This window comes from Lepisosteus platostomus, chromosome 14 (genome assembly GCF_059453375.1).
Source record: "Lepisosteus platostomus isolate fLepPlt1 chromosome 14, fLepPlt1.hap1, whole genome shotgun sequence".
In the NCBI taxonomy this organism is placed as follows: domain Eukaryota; kingdom Metazoa; phylum Chordata; class Actinopteri; order Semionotiformes; family Lepisosteidae; genus Lepisosteus; species Lepisosteus platostomus.
The window spans coordinates 1944687-1962520 of record NC_142624.1 but is presented as its reverse complement, the minus strand read 5'-3'; the positions used below and the strand labels follow the sequence as shown (position 1 = coordinate 1962520).

The 17834-nt window shown below is 58.3% G+C and overlaps 1 protein-coding gene across 6 annotated transcripts in view; it reads right to left on the bottom strand.

Moving 5' to 3' along the window:
• LOC148648649 (histone acetyltransferase p300-like) overlaps positions 1-17834 on the bottom strand; it is a 40203-nt gene that overhangs the window by 20737 nt on the left and 1632 nt on the right. For 3 of the 6 annotated variants that reach the window (XR_015926417.1, XM_088606381.1, XM_088606382.1), the window contains exons 2-13: positions 15920-16769; positions 9207-9841; positions 6852-7028; positions 5719-6010; positions 4676-4789; positions 3751-3990; positions 2731-2836; positions 1847-1984; positions 1397-1514; positions 728-896; positions 471-614; positions 86-171 (exon numbers count right to left, since the gene is read on the bottom strand). Coding sequence is in view for 5 of the 6 variants with exons in the window: in XM_088606381.1 (XP_088462507.1) it covers positions 86-171; positions 471-614; positions 728-896; positions 1397-1514; positions 1847-1984; positions 2731-2836; positions 3751-3990; positions 4676-4789; positions 5719-6010; positions 6852-7028; positions 9207-9841; positions 15920-16016 (2316 nt within the window). In the remaining variant the exon portion in view is untranslated. The remainder of the gene's footprint in view (positions 1-85; positions 172-470; positions 615-727; positions 897-1396; positions 1515-1846; positions 1985-2730; positions 2837-3750; positions 3991-4675; positions 4790-5718; positions 6011-6851; positions 7029-9206; positions 9842-15919; positions 16770-17834) is intronic. The other 3 variants (XM_088606384.1, XM_088606385.1, XM_088606383.1) reach the window with 2 other exon arrangements.

Below are 17834 nucleotides of genomic sequence, written 5' to 3'. Positions count from 1 at the left end.
GCGAGACCTGCGTATAAGAAGTCACTTCCTGTCCCAGCACGTTTAAGAAGTTACTTCCTGTCCCGGATGTGGGGGGGGTCCTCACCTGGTTGAGGGGTGCATTATGCTGGAGTGGGGGGGTGGACCTCTGGCCCAAGCTCTGCATCCCCATCTGGCCAAACTGGCTCATCCCTGGAAGGAAACACAAGAGGCTCGGGTTATATAGCGCCCCCCCAAACCCGCCGGCACCCGACCCCTGTCACGGTGGCCACACCTGGCCTCACCCGGGCAGAGGGCAGTGAGCATGCAGGGAGAGCTCGCTCCCCTGTCGCAGTGGTACTGGCAGTAATGGCTTAACTTCCGCCCCTTCGAAATGCACACGAGGCCAGCACCCGTTACACAGCCTTCGTCCACGGGAGCCGCAGCCACACCTGCGCAGCACAGCGCAGCCAGGCAGGCAGGCAGGCACCGGCACCAGGGCACAGACTCACCACACACACACACGCACGCTTCCTCGTCAAGGCCGCCGGGACACTGCTCACCGTGCTGCCCCCTACCTGCGGGGTTCTGCATCCTGTTCACCATCTGGCCGGGCCCAGCGGGGCGGACCAGGGACGGGTCCGAGTGAGGGCCGTCTGGGGGGGGGGGAGAGGGAGAGAGGCAGAAGAGTAAGCCCGACCGCAACGCCAATCCTGCTCCCCGTTCTTGGGTACGTCTAGCTAAAGAGAGGCGTGGGGGGGGTACTCACTGGGCGAGAGGCCGGGGGGCGCTGCCGCCTGCGCCAGGGCGGAGGGGGGCAGGCTGGGCTGGGGCTGGGAGGGCATCATGCCCTGCTTCTGCAGCCTCGTGCGCCGCTTCTCCTCCAGCTCCTTCTGGATCTTGTAGATCTTCTCGGCCAGGAGGTGGTAGTACTCCCCCTGGGGAAGGAGAGGACAAGTGCGCGGTTGAGGGCTTCGGGCGCGCGGGGGGAAGGCGCCTTTAACGACCTCGGGCAGCGGAAAAAACCGTTCTTGCTGCATCTACAGGTGTGCGAGTGGGGGATCATGACGGTGTGCTTAGGCAGCAGCTGCTTGTGCAGCTCGATCTCTCACAGAAAGGCGTTACGGGGGGATAGGGGGATTACTGGGACTACAGCCCCCCTCTACTGCAGGACACTTTCACAACTCGCTGTCTCAGGAAGGCCGGGAGTACAGCCAAGCACACCAATCATCCTGGTGTCTCGCTTGGCTCTCTGCTGCCCTCTGGCCAGCGATATAGGCGCATAAGGACACAAAGTTCCAGATTCAGAGAAGGCTGTCAGAGGCCGTTCCCATTTGCACACACTGGTGTGCCGCTGGTCTCTGCCGCGGTCGTCGGCGTGTCTTTGTACGCCGGCACGCGCCCCGCCCGCCCAAGCGCGTCTCGGGGACCCACGTACCCGGTTGTTGGCGGACTCGTACATGTCCCCCTCCACCTTGCGGGCGTAGGCCACCAGATTCTCCATGCGCCTGTCCTTCAGGGCGGCCGGGTCCGGCGTGGGGAAGATGGCCTGCACGCTGCACGGCACAGGAGCAGAGGGTGGTTAATCCGGAGCGACAGGAGAGGAGAGGAGAGGAGAGGAGAGGAGAGGGAGACGGACAAGGACGAGAGAACAGCTCACAGCCCCGCCACAGTGACACCGGTACTGGCGGCGCGCTATACATCAGCCCCGCCGAAGGGCAGACAGATTGATAACTCCCCCCTTCGTTTGGGAGTCGGCGAGACCGGGAAGGAGCTCCTGGCTCAGACGACACACCCCTGGGTGCTGCCCTTCGCGACACTGACGCGCACCCGGCCGGTGAGCTGCCTCGGGGAGGGGGGGGGGGGGAGGGGGACTGCTGGGACTCACAGCTTGTGCACCAGGTGGTTGCGCAGGTCCTGGGTGATGTCCTCGTGCCAGGACTTCCGCATGCCGCCCACTGACGGGGGCGTCGCCGTGGGCATCGAGCCCAGACTGCCCACTGCACCGCCGTCGCTCAGCAGGGGACTGAGAGAGAGAGAGGGAGAGAGAGGACACGTCGCATTGGTCTCGGATCAAAGGGGAACTGCAGTCAGGTTATCACATCCCGGTAGCAAAATTAATTGACGGCATTGCAAAATCTCGCGAATTAAATTAAAAATTAAATTAACTCAGAATTAAACACAAGATTGTGAAACTGGCGAAAAGTTCCGTATAGCTGCCATGCTGCACGAGTTTGAGTCAAACTGCGACACAAGGCAGCCCCTCCCGCTCACTAGTCGCTGAGATAGACTAGTGTAAGGCGATGAACGAGCGGATGAGTACAGGCTACACTGCTGACATTCCACCACGGGAATGCCCCAGCGTGATCTGCACCCACAGTTAAGAAGCTGGCTGACCCATCTCGAAATCGAGAGCAACGTTTCGCTGTATTTACAAGCCGGCTTGTTGACAGCGCAAGAGGTTCGCTTCCCCGCACCGGCAAGTGTTGTTGCTCGCTCTGAAGCGCAGAACATGGCGCTGCGCAGACCTGGAAATTCTGCGTTGCGGTGTCAGTCGGAGGTTTTTACAAGTTACTGTGTGGATTCTACGGTCTTCGCGGTCTGAAACGCTCTCCTTCCAGCCCCGAGCTATAAGAATAACCCCTTGAGGAGCTCAGCAGCAGTTCCTGGCGACCCGCCGTCTGGACGTCACGTCCCACAGGCATGTCAAAGCCAAGAGGAGGGAGGAGAGGGATCTTCGGGAGGATCGGCCGTGAGTTCTTCCACACTTACTTTTGCGAGTTCATGTTGGGGTGCAGCATGGCGTCCTGCAACAGGCTGGACTGCTGGTTGGGGGGCTGGACCCCGACACCCCCGTTCACCCCCATAGCGTTCCCCCCTGAGGAGAGAAAGAGAGGACATGAGAGGGCGTGAGAGGCAATCGCCACCGTCACCACCATCGCCCCTCTTCGCCCGACTCCCTCCTTTCCAATGCTAAAACTGACGAAGGGCACTCCCTGCAGACAACAGTCCTCAAGGGTCAGTCTGTAGAGGCTGTGGAGAGTTTTAAGTATCTGGGAGCACGTAGTGATCAGAGGCTGGGTCACAGTGAGACTATAGACAACATCTGTAAGAAAGGCAGTCAGAGGCTGTTTTTAATTCAAAGACTCAAGGACTTTAATGCTAGTCAAAATGTCCCAGAGATGGCATATGAAAACCTTCTGGCATTTAACGTGACAGTTCGCCATAAAACGAGGGAGGTGGCATCTTGGACATTAAACTTGGTCCTGAACGCTGAAATTATTAAACAAGTCTTCAGGGGAGGTGTAAAACCGAGGTCCCGACTCTCTGTGGTCATTAAAAATCCCAGGGCATTTCCTGAAAAGAGTAGGGGTGTAACCACAGTGTCCTGGCCAATGTACCCTCCTGGCCTTTACCAGTTATGACCTCCTAATAACCCCCCTCTCTGAACTGGCTCCATCACTCTGCTCTCCTCCCCACTGAGAGCTGGTGTGTGGGGAGAACACTGGAGCATCATCCAGGTGGGGGTACAGAGTAGAGTCTCTGTTACAGGTACAGGGCTTTCAGTGGTGTGTCCAGAAAGCAGGTTAAGTGTATACATAAGTAAAAGTTATAAGTGTAAGCTATTGTTATGAATAACAATATTAGTCTGCTCTGCACTGAGCCTTCCAGGTCTCCTCTGCTGTCCTGTGCCTCACCTTTCAACACCCACTGCCTGTATACATGTATTAATCTACTTGGCCAGCGTCCTGCTCTCGTCCCCATCGGCAGGGACAACGCCAAGGGACTCACCCATCGTGTTGAGGGGCCTCATCCCGGGCTGCCCCTGCATGCCCTGCGAGGGCAGCTGCGCCTGGGGGGGTGGCGGCTGGATCTGGGTGCCCTGGTAGGTGAGGCCCAGGGCGGCGTAGGCCCTCTCGATGGAGCTGGGGTCGATCTGGCTCGGCGGGTTCAGGCTGGGCGCCGACTGCTGGCCCCCAGACACCGAGCCCAGGGCGCTGCCCAGGCCAACTCCTGCCCCGCCCAAGAGAGCTGAAGAGGGAGAGAGGGGGGGGTCAGTCCTGTGGTCCTGGGGCCCTGTAGCCCAGCGCAGAGGCCGACAGGGAGAAAACGACTGGCGTTCATACAGAGACAGACTGGCCGCACGTGCGACTGAGTGACAAAGTGACCGAAACACACACACACACGTATTTCACTTGTGCTGCTGTACGACCACATACGCCAAGTTCTACGTTGACTACTGTCTAAAAAAATAAAATCTGACACCTGAAAACGGCCTATTTCAATCAGCCTGAAGTCGGCTGCTGGGGGGAGAGAGCTAGCCTATATTTGTGCAGGAGGTGTAAAAACAGGTCACAAAGAGATGATAACCACCAAGACCGGAACAGGGGACTTTCACCGGGGCCGTTAAAGCTGAGGTGGTTATAATTCAGCCCCCAAAAAAAGTTACAAACACCCCCACAGCGGGCACACGCATGCCACTGCGGAGAACCGGCGCGCCGCCACAACCCACGGACACGCTGGGCTCCCTCAGGACCACAGAGCGGACCGGCCAGAAGCAGAAGCCCCCGCCCCGCTGCCGGATCACCTCCGTGCTCGCCCGAGCCGCACCGGTGCCGGGCGCGCGGCTTGGGCCGGATAAGGGCGCCTGCCCGGCCGATCAACGGCACGAGGAAACACAGGGCAGGCAGGCCGAGAGAGAGAGAGAGACACTCACACTGCTGGTTCCGCTTGTCTCCTGCGTTCTTCAGAGGCAGGCACACCGGACAGTCGTGCCGCGTGCAGTTCTTCCAGTGGGAGATGATCTGCCGGGAGGAGGCACAGTGTGCGACTGCGGAGGGGAGAGACGGGCGTGAGTGAGTGAGGAGAGACCGCCAACTCGGCTCGGGGGAGGGGGACAGAGCGAGGTGAGCCGGCCTTGGGGAAAAAAGAGGAGCTGTCAGAGAGAGAGATTGAGGAGAGTTAAGGACTGGCATGGGCCTGTGTGTGTGGACCATCGTGAGGAGAAAAAGACCAAGAGGAGCCATCAGAGATCGAGGGGTGTGCCTGTGTGTCGGCGATCTTGGGGAGACAGAGGAGCAGTCAGAGAGAGACAGAGAGAGGAGAGCTCAAGAGCAGCGCTGGCCTGTGTGTGGACAGCCGTGAGGAGAAAAGGACAGACAGAGGAGCAGTCAGAGAGAGACAGAGAGAGGAGAGCTCAAGAGCAGCGCTGGCCTGTGTGGACAGCCGTGAGGAGAAAAGGACAGACAGAGGAGCAGTCAGAGACAGAGAGAGGAGAGCTCAAGAGCAGCGCTGGCCTGTGTGGACAGCCGTGAGGAGAAAAGGACAGACAGAGGAGCAGTCAGAGAGAGACAGAGAGAGGAGAGCTCAAGAGCAGCGCTGGCCTGTGTGGACAGCCGTGAGGAGAAAAGGACAGACAGAGGAGCAGTCAGAGACAGAGAGAGGAGAGCTCAAGAGCAGCGCTGGCCTGTGTGGACAGCCGTGAGGAGAAAAGGACAGACAGAGGAGCAGTCAGAGACAGAGAGAGGAGAGCTCAAGAGCAGCGCTGGCCTGTGTGGACAGCCGTGAGGAGAAAAGGACAGACAGAGGAGCAGTCAGAGACAGAGAGAGGAGAGCTCAAGAGCAGCGCTGGCCTGTGTGGACAGCCGTGAGGAGAAAAGGACAGACAGAGGAGCAGTCAGAGACAGAGAGAGGAGAGCTCAAGAGCAGCGCTGGCCTGTGTGGACAGCCGTGAGGAGACGGAGCGACAGGGTGCCGTACCCTGGCAGGTCTTGCCGGCCTGGCAGTGCGTCATGTGGTTCAGCACGTTCTTCATGGTGCGGCAGTGGGGCAGGTTGCACTGGCGCACCTCGCCGTTGGCCTGCTCCCGGCGCTGGCACTTGTGGGCGTGGAGCAGGAGCACCAGCTGCTGCTGGATCAGCTTGCGCTTCTCCGGGTCGGCCGTGGGGGGCGCCGCCCCCGCCGCCGCCGCCGCCGCCGAGCCCAGGCCCTGGGAGCCGGGGGGCGCGGACACCATCCCCCCTGCCGGCACGGGAGAGGGCTGCTGGGGCGCCTGGGGGGGACAGGAAGAGGAAACGTGAGAGGCGCGCGGGCGGAAAGACGCCGGGTCGGCGGGTCGGACCGCAGCACGACTCGCGCCAGGCCCCCCCCGCGCTCGGCCCGAGCGGTCTCCCTTTCGTCGAGCGAGCCTCTGCACACAAGGGGCCGGCGCCGGGTGATGAAGACGAAGACTCCGCTACAGGGGCCTTGCCCTCTCTGCATCGCCTTCACCCACAGAGGAACCAGGCGGACAACAGGACGACACCCCCCCCACACACACACACAAGATCAATCTCCAGTCCTGCCAGGTGACCCACACACACACATAAGATTGATCTCCAGTCCTGCCAGGTGACCACACACACACACAGAGTCAGGTTCAATCTCCATTCCTCCCAGGTGACCCACACACACACATAAGATCGATCTCCAGTCCTGCCAGGTGACCACACACACACACAGAGTCAGGTTCAATCTCCATTCCTCCCAGGTGACCCACACACACACATAAGATCGATCTCCAGTCCTCCCAGGTGACCCACACACACACACAAGATCGATCTCCAGTCCTCCCAGGTGACCCACACACACACACAAGATCGATCTCCAGTCCTCCCAGGTGACCCACACACACACACACAAGATCGATCTCCAGTCCTCCCAGGTGACCCACACACACACACAAGATCGATCTCCAGTCCTCCCAGATGACCCCTCCCCCCCACACACAGACAGGATCACTCTCCAGCCGTCCCAGGTGACCACACACACATAAGATCGATCTCCAGTCCTCCCAGGTGACACACACACACACACACACACACAGGCAGACACGAGGGCGCCCCTGTCCTCACCATGCCAGCCATCCCCTGCCCAGGAGGGGTCTTCTTCTCCAGGCTGAACTGGGCCAGGCTGTTGGGCAGGCCGGCTTTGTTCTGCAGCTGAGGGCCCAGCCCCGCGCCGCTCATCGCCGGGCCAGAGCCCTGACCGTAGGGGGAGCCGTAGGGCCCGGGGCTGTTCATCATGCCCATCTGAGAGGGGGGAGGAGAAGAGTGCATAGGAGTGGAGGGAAGAATGAGCAAAAAGACAACACAGGCAAAGCTCTAGGCTGACCAACGCTTTCAAAAACAAATCACCCGAAAACGGCCTGTTTCAATCAACTTCAAGTCAGCTGCAGAGGAAGAGAGGTAGTCTGGAATTCAGCAAAAAAGTGACAGAAACCCCACAACAGGCGCACACATGCTACTGCAGAGAACCGGCTCGCTGCGCCAGCCCATGGACATGTCTGGCTTCTTCTGGACCACAGCCGAGTTTTGGGACAGAATGGCAGGACAGCGCCACGATCACCGAGCCACACACGCTGCTGCCCCAGTAATGACAGGACAGCCTCACGATCACCGAGCCACACACGCTGCTGCCCCAGGAACAACAGGACAGCGCCACGATCGCCGAGCCACACACGCTGCTCCCCCAGTAACAGCAGGACAGCACCACGATCACAGAGCCCCAATCACCGAGCCAGACACACTGCTCCCCCAGAAATCGCAGGACAGCACCACGATCCCAGAACAACACACGCTGCTCCCCCAGTAACAGCAGGACAGCGCCACGATCACGAGCCACATACCCTGCCCCCCCCAGTAACAGCAGGACAGCGCCACGATCACCGAGCCAGACACACTGCTCCCCCGACAATGGCAGGACATTGGCCACGATCACCGAGCCACATACCCTGCCCCCCCAGTAACAGCAGGACTGTGCCACAATCACAGAGCCAGACACACTGCTCCCCCAGTAACGGCAGGACAGAACCACGATCACAGAGCCACACACTCTGCTCACCCAGTAATGGCAGGACAGAACCACGATCACAGAGCCACACACTCTGCTCCCCCATCAATGGCTGGACTGAAGGCACACTGGTTGAGCACCAGTGCTCTGGCAGACATCCCAGACCTCCTGCACAAAACCTGCTCCTCAGGCCACCACAGCACCGCTGGCTGCTGTCCGACGGGACACTTCACACAGGACTGGTTCAGCAACAAGCAGCAGAAACCACAGGCAACTCGGAGCAGTGTGTCAGAGTCAGTCCACATAGACAAACACTTTTCCTGGGGAGCTACGGTCCAGTCATTCTTACAGGTCACCCTAACTCAGCGGTCTCCAGCCCTGCTCTTGGTCCCCAATCCAGTTAGTCTATAGGTCATCCTAAAACAGAGATCTCCAACCCTCATCCTGCAGAGCCCCAGTCTAGTCGGTCTTATAAATCTGTCTACGGTTGTTTAAAGATTAAGAAGACTTAAGTAATCAAGTAACATTTCAATGCTACCCAGAGACCTGAAGGATACTTTTATTTTTGTTCCAAATGATCTCTATATCACTTAAGTGTTTAATTGATCGTAAAGTGTCCCAGACCCTCAGGAACAGGCGATTCAAAGGACATTTCTATAATACCACGTCCTAGATATCTGAGATGTTTAACAATTCCAATGAGTGTGTTCCGAGCACAAAACTAACTCATCGCCTTCAGTCGGGTTTTCTGCTGCTTTAATAAAGTTACCAAACCTAACGGACTCGCGGCTGATCTGTAAGGAGTACACACGTGTCCCTCTCGACACGCTACTTGAGGTACCTCAGAGCAACAGCTTCAACAGGTGAGCTTCGGGGGAAACAGCTAAAACTTCAGTAAACCACCACAGGGCTGCGCTTCCTCGGGAAGAAGGGAAATATCGACCCGGTTTGAGAAAAACAACGCAAAATGTCTCAGGCACCGTACACTGAAGATCTACTTCAGGGTATGCTTGAGAAGAATTTAATCTCTGGGCACTGCAGTCCAGCCGCTAACGAAACTACAAGTCACGTTTTAAACCAGCATGCCGAATCGCACGTCTTGTTCAAACTCCAGACAGAGCCTTCCCAGTTGTCCCAGTCACAGATCCAAGGAAAGGCGCAGGTCTTACAGTAGCAGCCCCGTCAGGAACCTCAGATTAATACATCTGGGTCACGAAAGCCCACAAAGTAGGGAGAAGGATCTGTGGCTCAGCTGCACCCCCTGCTCCTGCCCAGATGCCTACAGTAACGGTTGGCTCAGCCACGCACACAGGCCGGCGCTCGCTCCCGCCACCCCTGCGCGGGGGAGCACAGAGCTCTCCCGTCCCCAATCCACGAGGTTCCCCGGTCTATCTGGGCCGGGCCGAAGGCCTCCTTACCTTGCTCAGCGTGCCGGGCTGCGGCCCCCTCAGGCCAGGCTGGCCGGCGGGCCCTCCCATCTGCTGCGCCGCCCCCTGCTGCTGCTGCTGCTGCAACGTCTCCGCCAACAGATTGTTGGCGCCCCCCAGCGCCGTGTTCTGAAAGCTCATGTTCGGCCTGTCCATTCGGGGAGAGCCGTTCATCACCTGGCCTCCCATCATGCCTTGCGAGGGGGCGTTGGGCCCCTGCGGCGGCTGCTGTCCGTTGCCCTTCTGGGGCCCAGGTCCCAGCATGCCCCTGTTCATGCCGGGCTGCTGCTGCTGCTGGCCGGGCATCATGACGGCCGGGCCAGCGAGGTGCTGCCCCATCCCCGCGCCGCCCGGCGAGCTCTTCATGTTGTTGAGGAGCCCCAGGGGGCCCCCTCCGCCGGCCTGCTGCCCCGGGGGCGGGCCCCCCAGGCCGGCGGTGATGCCGGGCCGCAGGAGCTCGGAGAGCTGCTTGTGCTTGGCGGCCGCGTCCTGGCCCCCCGGCGCGCCCACGCCGCCCAGGCTGGTGTGCAGCTGCCCCAGGTCCCCGCCATTGGCCAGACCCAGGTCCGTGGAGCTGATGAGCTCGTCCGGCAGGTCGTGCTCAAGGTCGAAGAGCGAGCCGAAATCTGCAAGAGGGGAGGAGGCGTTAGGCTGCGACACTTTGCTGGATTGGCGGCCGCGGGAGGCGAGAGACCCCCCCCCCCGAACTCCAGTGCCTTTTCACCGGAACCGACCGCACCTATTAACCTAGAACAGCCCCCCCCACCCAGACCTTGGGGGGCACGTGCGGCGGGCGACTGCGCCCCGAGGAGACCAACCCCACGGGGCACCGATCCGAACGCCCGACATCCTCGCGCCCGGCCGCTCGGGAGAGCGAACCGGGGCACAAGCTGAAACTACACAGAGGGTGGCAGGGGTATGGCACAGGCTGCCCAGCCAGGACGACGAGTCCGACACCCAGCGGCTGGTAATGATAGAACTTCACTTGACGTGGCACACACACACACTCACACACCCTGGACAGGACGCCAGCCCATCACAGGGCACACACACACACTCACACACCCTGGACAGGACGCCAGCCCATCACAGGGCACACACACACTCACACACCCTGGACAGGACGCCAGCCCATCACAGGGCACACACACACACTCACACACCCTGGACAGGACGCCAGCCCATCACAGGGCACACACACACACACACACACACCCTGGACAGGACGCCAGCCCATCACAGGGCACACACACACACACACACACACCCTGGACAGGACGCCAGCCCATCACAGGGCACACACACTCACACACCCTGGACAGGACGCCAGCCCATCACAGGGCACACACACACACTCACACACCCTGGAGAGGACGCCAGCCCATCACAGGGCACACACACACACTCACACACCCTGGACAGGACGCCAGCCCATCACAGGGCACACACACACACTCACACACCCTGGACAGGACGCCAGCCCATCACAGGGCACACACACTCACACACCCTGGACAGGACGCCAGCCCATCACAGGGCACACACACACACTCACACACCCTGGACAGGACGCCAGCCCATCACAGGGCACACACACACACTCACACACCCTGGACAGGACGCCAGCCCATCACAGGGCACACACACACACTCACACACCCTGGACAGGACGCCAGCCCATCACAGGGCACACACACACACTCACACACCCTGGACAGGACGCCAGCCCATCACAGGGCACACACACACACTCACACACCCTGGACAGGACGCCAGCCCATCACAGGACACACACACTCAGTGGAAAGTCTCTTTTCAAAGCGCGTCACGGCGAGAGAATAAAAGGAGATTCACGAGGAGAAGAGGCGGCAGAACCAGCCGGAACGGAGGGTCTCGAGTCATGTAGAGTCTGGTGAAGGGGGTTTCTCGGGAGGAGCCAGGGCGAGATCCCGGCACCGATCCTAAAGGAGCCGGAGGGGGGGTGGGCGAAGGGTCTCTCCCGCCAGGACCTGTGCGTGTGCCCACTGACCCCCCTCGCAGCCCCCCGCAGGTGAAACCTCAGTCTCTACGGAGGAAGGATGTCACCCGGGTGTGCCGGCAGCAGGGGCCCCCTCGGGAAAGCGGTCCTAGACGACTGTGAGCCCCCCCCGAAAGCAGGTCACGCTGCGTGGGGCGCAGACCACCCCCTCTGCACCCACACGACACACCGACGAGCCCCGCCCCTGGGCAGTGACCTCCCCCCTCCAAATAAAGACCGAGAGGCACTTCTTCACGCCCAGCGCCAGGTCTCCCCGCCCCCACCCCCGTCCTTCATCCAGGGAAGCAGCTCTCCGTCTTCCCCGCGCCCACAGAGCGCCTGACACTAGCCTCTCTCGGCAGCGGGCCAGGCAGACCCCACGGACTCCATCCACTTTCTGACCGCTGCTTCTTCCAGTCCAGGGGTGCAGGGGAGCCAGAGCCTGTTCCAGCAAGCAACAGGCACAAGGTACACCGGGGTACACCAGCCCATCACAGTCCATCACAGGACACACCCTGGACAGGACGCCAGCCCATCACAGGGCACACACACACACACTCTGGACAGGACGCCAGCCCATCACAGGGCACACACTCACACACACACCCTGGACAGGACAAGACACCAGTCCATCACAGGACACACACACACTCACAAACCCTGGACAGGACGCCAGCCCATCACAGGACACACACTCACACACCCTGAACAGGAGAGGACGCCAGCCCATCACAGGACACACACACACTCACACACCCTGGACAGGACAGGACGCCAGCCCATCACAGGACACACACACACTCACACACCCTGGACAGGACAGGACGCCAGCCCATCACAGGACACACACACACTCACACACCCTGGACAGGACAGGAGACCAGCCCATCACAGGACACACACACACTCACACACCCTGGACAGGACAGGAGACCAGCCCATCACAGGACACACACACACGCACACAACCTGGACAGGACAGGAGACCAGCCCATCACAGGACACACACACACTCACACACCCTGGACAGGACAGGAGACCAGCCCATCACAGGACACACACACACTCACACACCCTGGACAGGACAGGAGACCAGCCCATCACAGGACACACACACACTCACACACCCTGGACAGGACAGGAGACCAGCCCATCACAGGACACACACACACACACTCACACACCCTGGACAGGACAGGAGACCAGCCCATCACAGAACACACACACTCACACACCCTGGCCAGGACAGGAGACCAGCCCATCACAGGACACACACACACTCACACACCCTGGACAGGACAGGAGACCAGTCCATCACAGGACACACACACACTCACACACCCTGGACAGGACACCAGTCCATCACAGGACACACACACACTCACACACCCTGGACAGGACACCAGTCCATCACAGGGCACACACACACTCAAACACCCTGGACAGGACACCAGTCCATCACAGGACACACACACACTCACACACCCTGGACAGGACGCCAGCCCATCACAGGACACACTCACACTCACACTCACACTCACACTCACACTCACACTCACCCTGGACAGGACAGGAGACCAGCCTATCACAGGACACACACACACACTCACACCCTGGACAGGACAGGAGACCAGCCCATCACAGGACACACACACACACTCACACCCTGGACAGGACGCCAGCCCATCACAGGACACACACACACTCACACACCCTGGACAGGACAGGAGACCAGCCCATCACAGGACACACACACACACACTCACACACCCTGGACAGGACAGGAGACCAGCCCATCACAGGACACACACACACACTCACACACCCTGGACAGGACAGGAGACCAGCCCATCACAGGACACAAACACACACACTCACACACCCTGGACAGGACAGGAGACCAGCCCATCACAGGACACAAACACACACACTCACACACCCTGGACAGGACAGGAGACCAGCCCATCACAGGACACACACACACACACTCACACACCCTGGACAGGACAGGAGACCAGCCCATCACAGGACACACACACACTCACACTCACACACCCTGGACAGGACAGGAGACCAGCCCATCACAGGACACACACACACTCACACACCCTGGACAGGACAGGAGACCAGCCCATCACAGGACACACACACACTCACACACCCTGGACAGGACAGGACGCCAGCCCATCACAGGACACACACACACACCCTGTTCGAAGTTCGCTTATTAACGTCTAGGCAACTTACAGGTGTGCCCGTTTATAAAGCCGGACATCCGACTGGAGCGATCCCGATTGAAGGACCTTGCTCACGGGCACAAAACGGGTCTGATTGTGCTTACAGCTCGGCCCGGTGCGCCCCCCGAAGTTCTCAGATCCCCAAGAAAGCGATTCCGGGGCTCTGGAACGGACCTGCACTTACAGTTAAGCCCTGCCAGATCGGTGAAAGAGCTCTCTGGGCCTGCCCTGCCACATTCCCGCCAGGTAACGAACTCACTGCCACAGAGGACACACACAGGCCACACCGTCTGCTCTCGTCCCTCAGCTTTTGGGGGCTCTTGTGCTGTGCAAGCTGTACCCCCGCTCCGCCAGTTCCGCCAGCCGGCAAGATGCTCTCCCGAGACCACCCACACTTCGACACAAGTTTGCCCGTCTCTCCTGGCTGCCCCGAGCCTGAATCTCAGAGCCCAGAACACGATAACGCAGTTAGGACAAGCGGAAAACCAGAAAACTCAAAATCCTACTGCTTCACGCCGCTTCTCCGCTGTGAACAGCCCTGAAACTACTCCCGAACTCACACGGCAAGCACGCATCACTTCAGGACAACCTGCTGCTTGAGAAACCAGGGGCGAGGAACTCTGCGAACAATCTCTGGACGGCAGCGGCTCGGGACACACACACCAGGCCCTCCTCCTCTTCCTCCTCCTGTACTCAACCAGCATTGTCATTCCCCCCCACCCCCCGAAACAAGGAACGCTCCGTTTCACATTTTCCTCACGGGCTGTTAAAAAGACATTATAGGCACATCGGAGATTATAAATAAAAAGCTCCAAAGCAGTGCATCTGGGTGTGATAACTGTACAATTTCTGAAAAAGAAGCTCCATAAATGCCATCAAGTGACCCCCCCCACCCCCCGACAAGTACAGTAGGATAACCCATACTGACAAATGGGCCAAGCTCAATCATACCAGAAAACGCACATCACTCCGGGGGAGAAGCTGGTTATAAAGAAAGGGATGGCTTGAAGGAGGTCTGAACCGTCTTCAGACCTGCGAAGAGGTTTTAATCTCCGCAAGGAGTGAAAACTTGAAATCGGGTGTCGGAAAACGGATTACGACAGGAGACATCCCAGCTCGCGTCCTGACAGGAGGGATGCTTGTCTAACGGGGAGAGTTAAAACCCAGGTGCAGGAGCACGGCCATGCGAAAACCAGGCGATTTTCATGGAACGTGGGAAGATCCCCAAACCTGAGGTGGTGGGATAAGTTCTCCAGTGGACAGGAGAATGAGTAATGGCATTCTCATTTCAGTGTCATCCCAAAGTCTATGGAAACGGCTGGAACAACACAGTAGATCTGGAGTTTGTGTTGTTTTGTGCAAACGAGTAGCGTTCACAGGCGCAAACGCAGCGAGTAGGGGGTGTTGGAGCAAACAGCGGTGAGCAGCACCTCACAAAAAAAAAAAACTTCACGCACCAAAAACACACCAAAAAAAATAATAATTCAGACGTTTTCAAAGCGAAGCCCCACGGCAAACGTTTCGAAAACATTAAGACTTTACGTTTTTGCTTTCGTCTTCGTTTCGTGTGTGTGTGTCTGTGTAGGGGGTGGGGAGGAGAAGACGGACTAAGTTTCGCTAATTTTCTGATGGTGGTGGTTAGGGGCCGCTTCGCCTTGAACACGCAAGCCCCACGACACAGGCCTTCCTGACAAAACACACGCTCTCACACGCACACGGTTACACCAAAACGGGGGGCTCGTTAACGTGACAAACCCACGGAAAGTTGCCAGACACGCTGCTGCCCGGGACGGGGAAGAGGAGGGAGGGGGGGGGAGACCCCCACAGAGGCCGAAAAACTCGGGTGGGGGGGCAGGCGGCGCCGAGAGAGAGAGAGGAAGGGAGTTACAGCGAAAACCGAGCGCTAATTGCGCCCGGGGAGAGACAACAAAACGCAAACGGGTCCCCACCAACCCCCCCAAAATCCGAACTTTCCGTTTCTCTCGGGGACGGTTTTTGCGGGCCTGCCGGCGGAATAAGCGACGATTATTTATTTATTATGAGTCTTTTGTCGAGCCTCCCCCTTCCTCCCTCCGTCGTCTTTCACGCACCAAAACAAATCTCCGGACCCCCTACCAACCAAGTTCGTCTTCCTCCTAATTCTCAGCCTGGGCCTACCCCACCCCGTCTCTCTCTCTCTCCCCGCCGGGGGGGACCCCCGAAAACCCACTCCCCGAGAAACACCGGCCGGAGCCGCGGAGTTTCGTGAGGAGGAGGAGGGAGGAAAAAAAATGGAGACACGGACTAGCGTCCTCCTCCCCCCCACTCCGCCTCCCGCAGCTGAAAATAAACCACCTAAAAGAAGGGCCGCTAAACGTTTTTGGCTTTTAAAAAATACTAAAACCCCCCCATCCCGGGGGGAAGGGGGGGCCGGCGGCAGAAGTAAACCGAGAAGGGCGGAATAAACTCACCGTTTCCGTCGCTCGCCGACACGGACAGCGCCGGGGAGGAGAGTTTAGGCCTCTTCGCTGAAGGCGGGCCGGCGGACTCGACCACATTATCGGCCATTTTTTTTTTCGCGATTTTTTTTTTAAAACAAAATCCACACAACAGGAGAAAGAGAGGGAGGAGGAGGGGGGGGGGACGGAGAGAGAGGGGGAAGAGCAAGAGAGAGACTTCTTTTTTTTTTTGGCTTTCTGGGGGGGGGGCTGGCTGACCGACCGACCGGCCGACTGGCGGACCGACCGACGGTGGTGGCGGTGCCGAGGATGATGATGATATTATTATTATTCACCACCTCCTCCTCCTCCAGGCGTCTCTTTCCCCTTTTCTTCCTCGGACTGTGTTTTTTTAAATCCCCCCCCTCCTCACCTCTTCCCTCCCCTCGTCTCTCTCTCTCTTGAACGAGGGGAAGAGAGAGATTCGCCAAGAGGAGAGGAGAGAGAGAGAGAGGCAGGCAAAAGTCTCTCCTTCTTCTTCTTCCTCCTCCTCGTCGTCGTCTCTTTTTCGGATTTGGCGTTCAAAACTTCCCTCCCCTCCTCCTCCGGGCGTTTTTTGGGTTGTGTTGTGGTGTTGCTCCTTCACAGATTTCGGCTCCTAGCTGCTGCAGTAGTAGTTGTAGTAGTAGTGACGGGAGGAGGAGGAGGAGGGGAGGAGGAAGAGAAAGTCTCCGAGTCGCTGGGAGAGAGAAAGGCCCTCCGGATTAACTCATGTAGCTTCCTCGGCGCAGATCAAGATGTCCCGGGCAGGGTCCTCCAGGGCTCCGTCTGCGTTTTCTACCATCTCCGGAGGCCAAGGCGAGAGATAATCTGAATTATTTCCCTTTTTGTTGTTGTTGGTGGTGGTGGTGGCGGTGGGTAGGTGGGTTTGGGGAGGGTGGAAAAAAAATAAATGAAGAAGGAGGGGAGAGAGAAAGAGAGAGACGAGGTTAAAAAAAAGTCGCACCCGAACGAGGGCCAGGAGGTAATTATTCTTCACAACACAAAACCCCCGACGCCATCCCCACCCCCCCGTCCTGGAAAGGTAATACTTGTGTTGGGTTTTTAAAAAAAATATATATATTTTCTTTCTTCGTAAAAGGGCGCACGCCGGGTTCGGGCTCGGTTCGGGACGGGCTGGCCTTACGGGCGCCCAGGTCGGTCACACCCCACCTCCCTCCCCTCGGACCCGCCTGTACCCCCCAACTCTCTCTAACACCCCCCTCACCTCACACGAACAGCTGAGACCGGCTCAGAGAAACGGGAGCAACTTCCGATCAATGCGCATGATCACACGCACATCTGCCGGCGGGTGTTAAAAATTGATTAAAAAAAATTAAATAAAGTCGATTTCTGTGAGGGTACGACAAACGGGGCGAACGACTTAATCGTCTCCCCGGCGCGAGTGGGATGCGATACCTTCCGAGGCGCCTCCCGATATCTGTGATCGATATGAAAAAGTTGTTGTTTTTTCGTGGAGCCGCGCTTCACGCCGTGTTTTTTTTCAAAGCGGGAATGAGGGCTTCTTTTAAAAATGTTTGGGAGACCTGGCCGGTGAGGATGATCGCCTCTATCGATTGCCAAACTCAATCAAAGCGCTTGATTGAGCTGCAAGGGCTGAAACTTTGGGTGGTGGTGGTGGTGGTGGGGGGTCAACTTTGGCAATGTTTTTTATTTTTTTAAAGTAAAAAAAAAAACCCGTTTGTATTTCTTGCAGCTTTTTTTGGGGGGATCGATCTGCAACGGAAGTTCACAACACCGGGCCGCTACGCTAGCACATGACCAGAGGGGAAAGGTTTGGCATGCCCGGTTTCAAAAACTGCAACTTGGTCAGGGCGCCCCTCTCTTTTATTAATTACCACAACAACAACAACAACAACAACAACAAAAAAAACCCACTTATTACAAA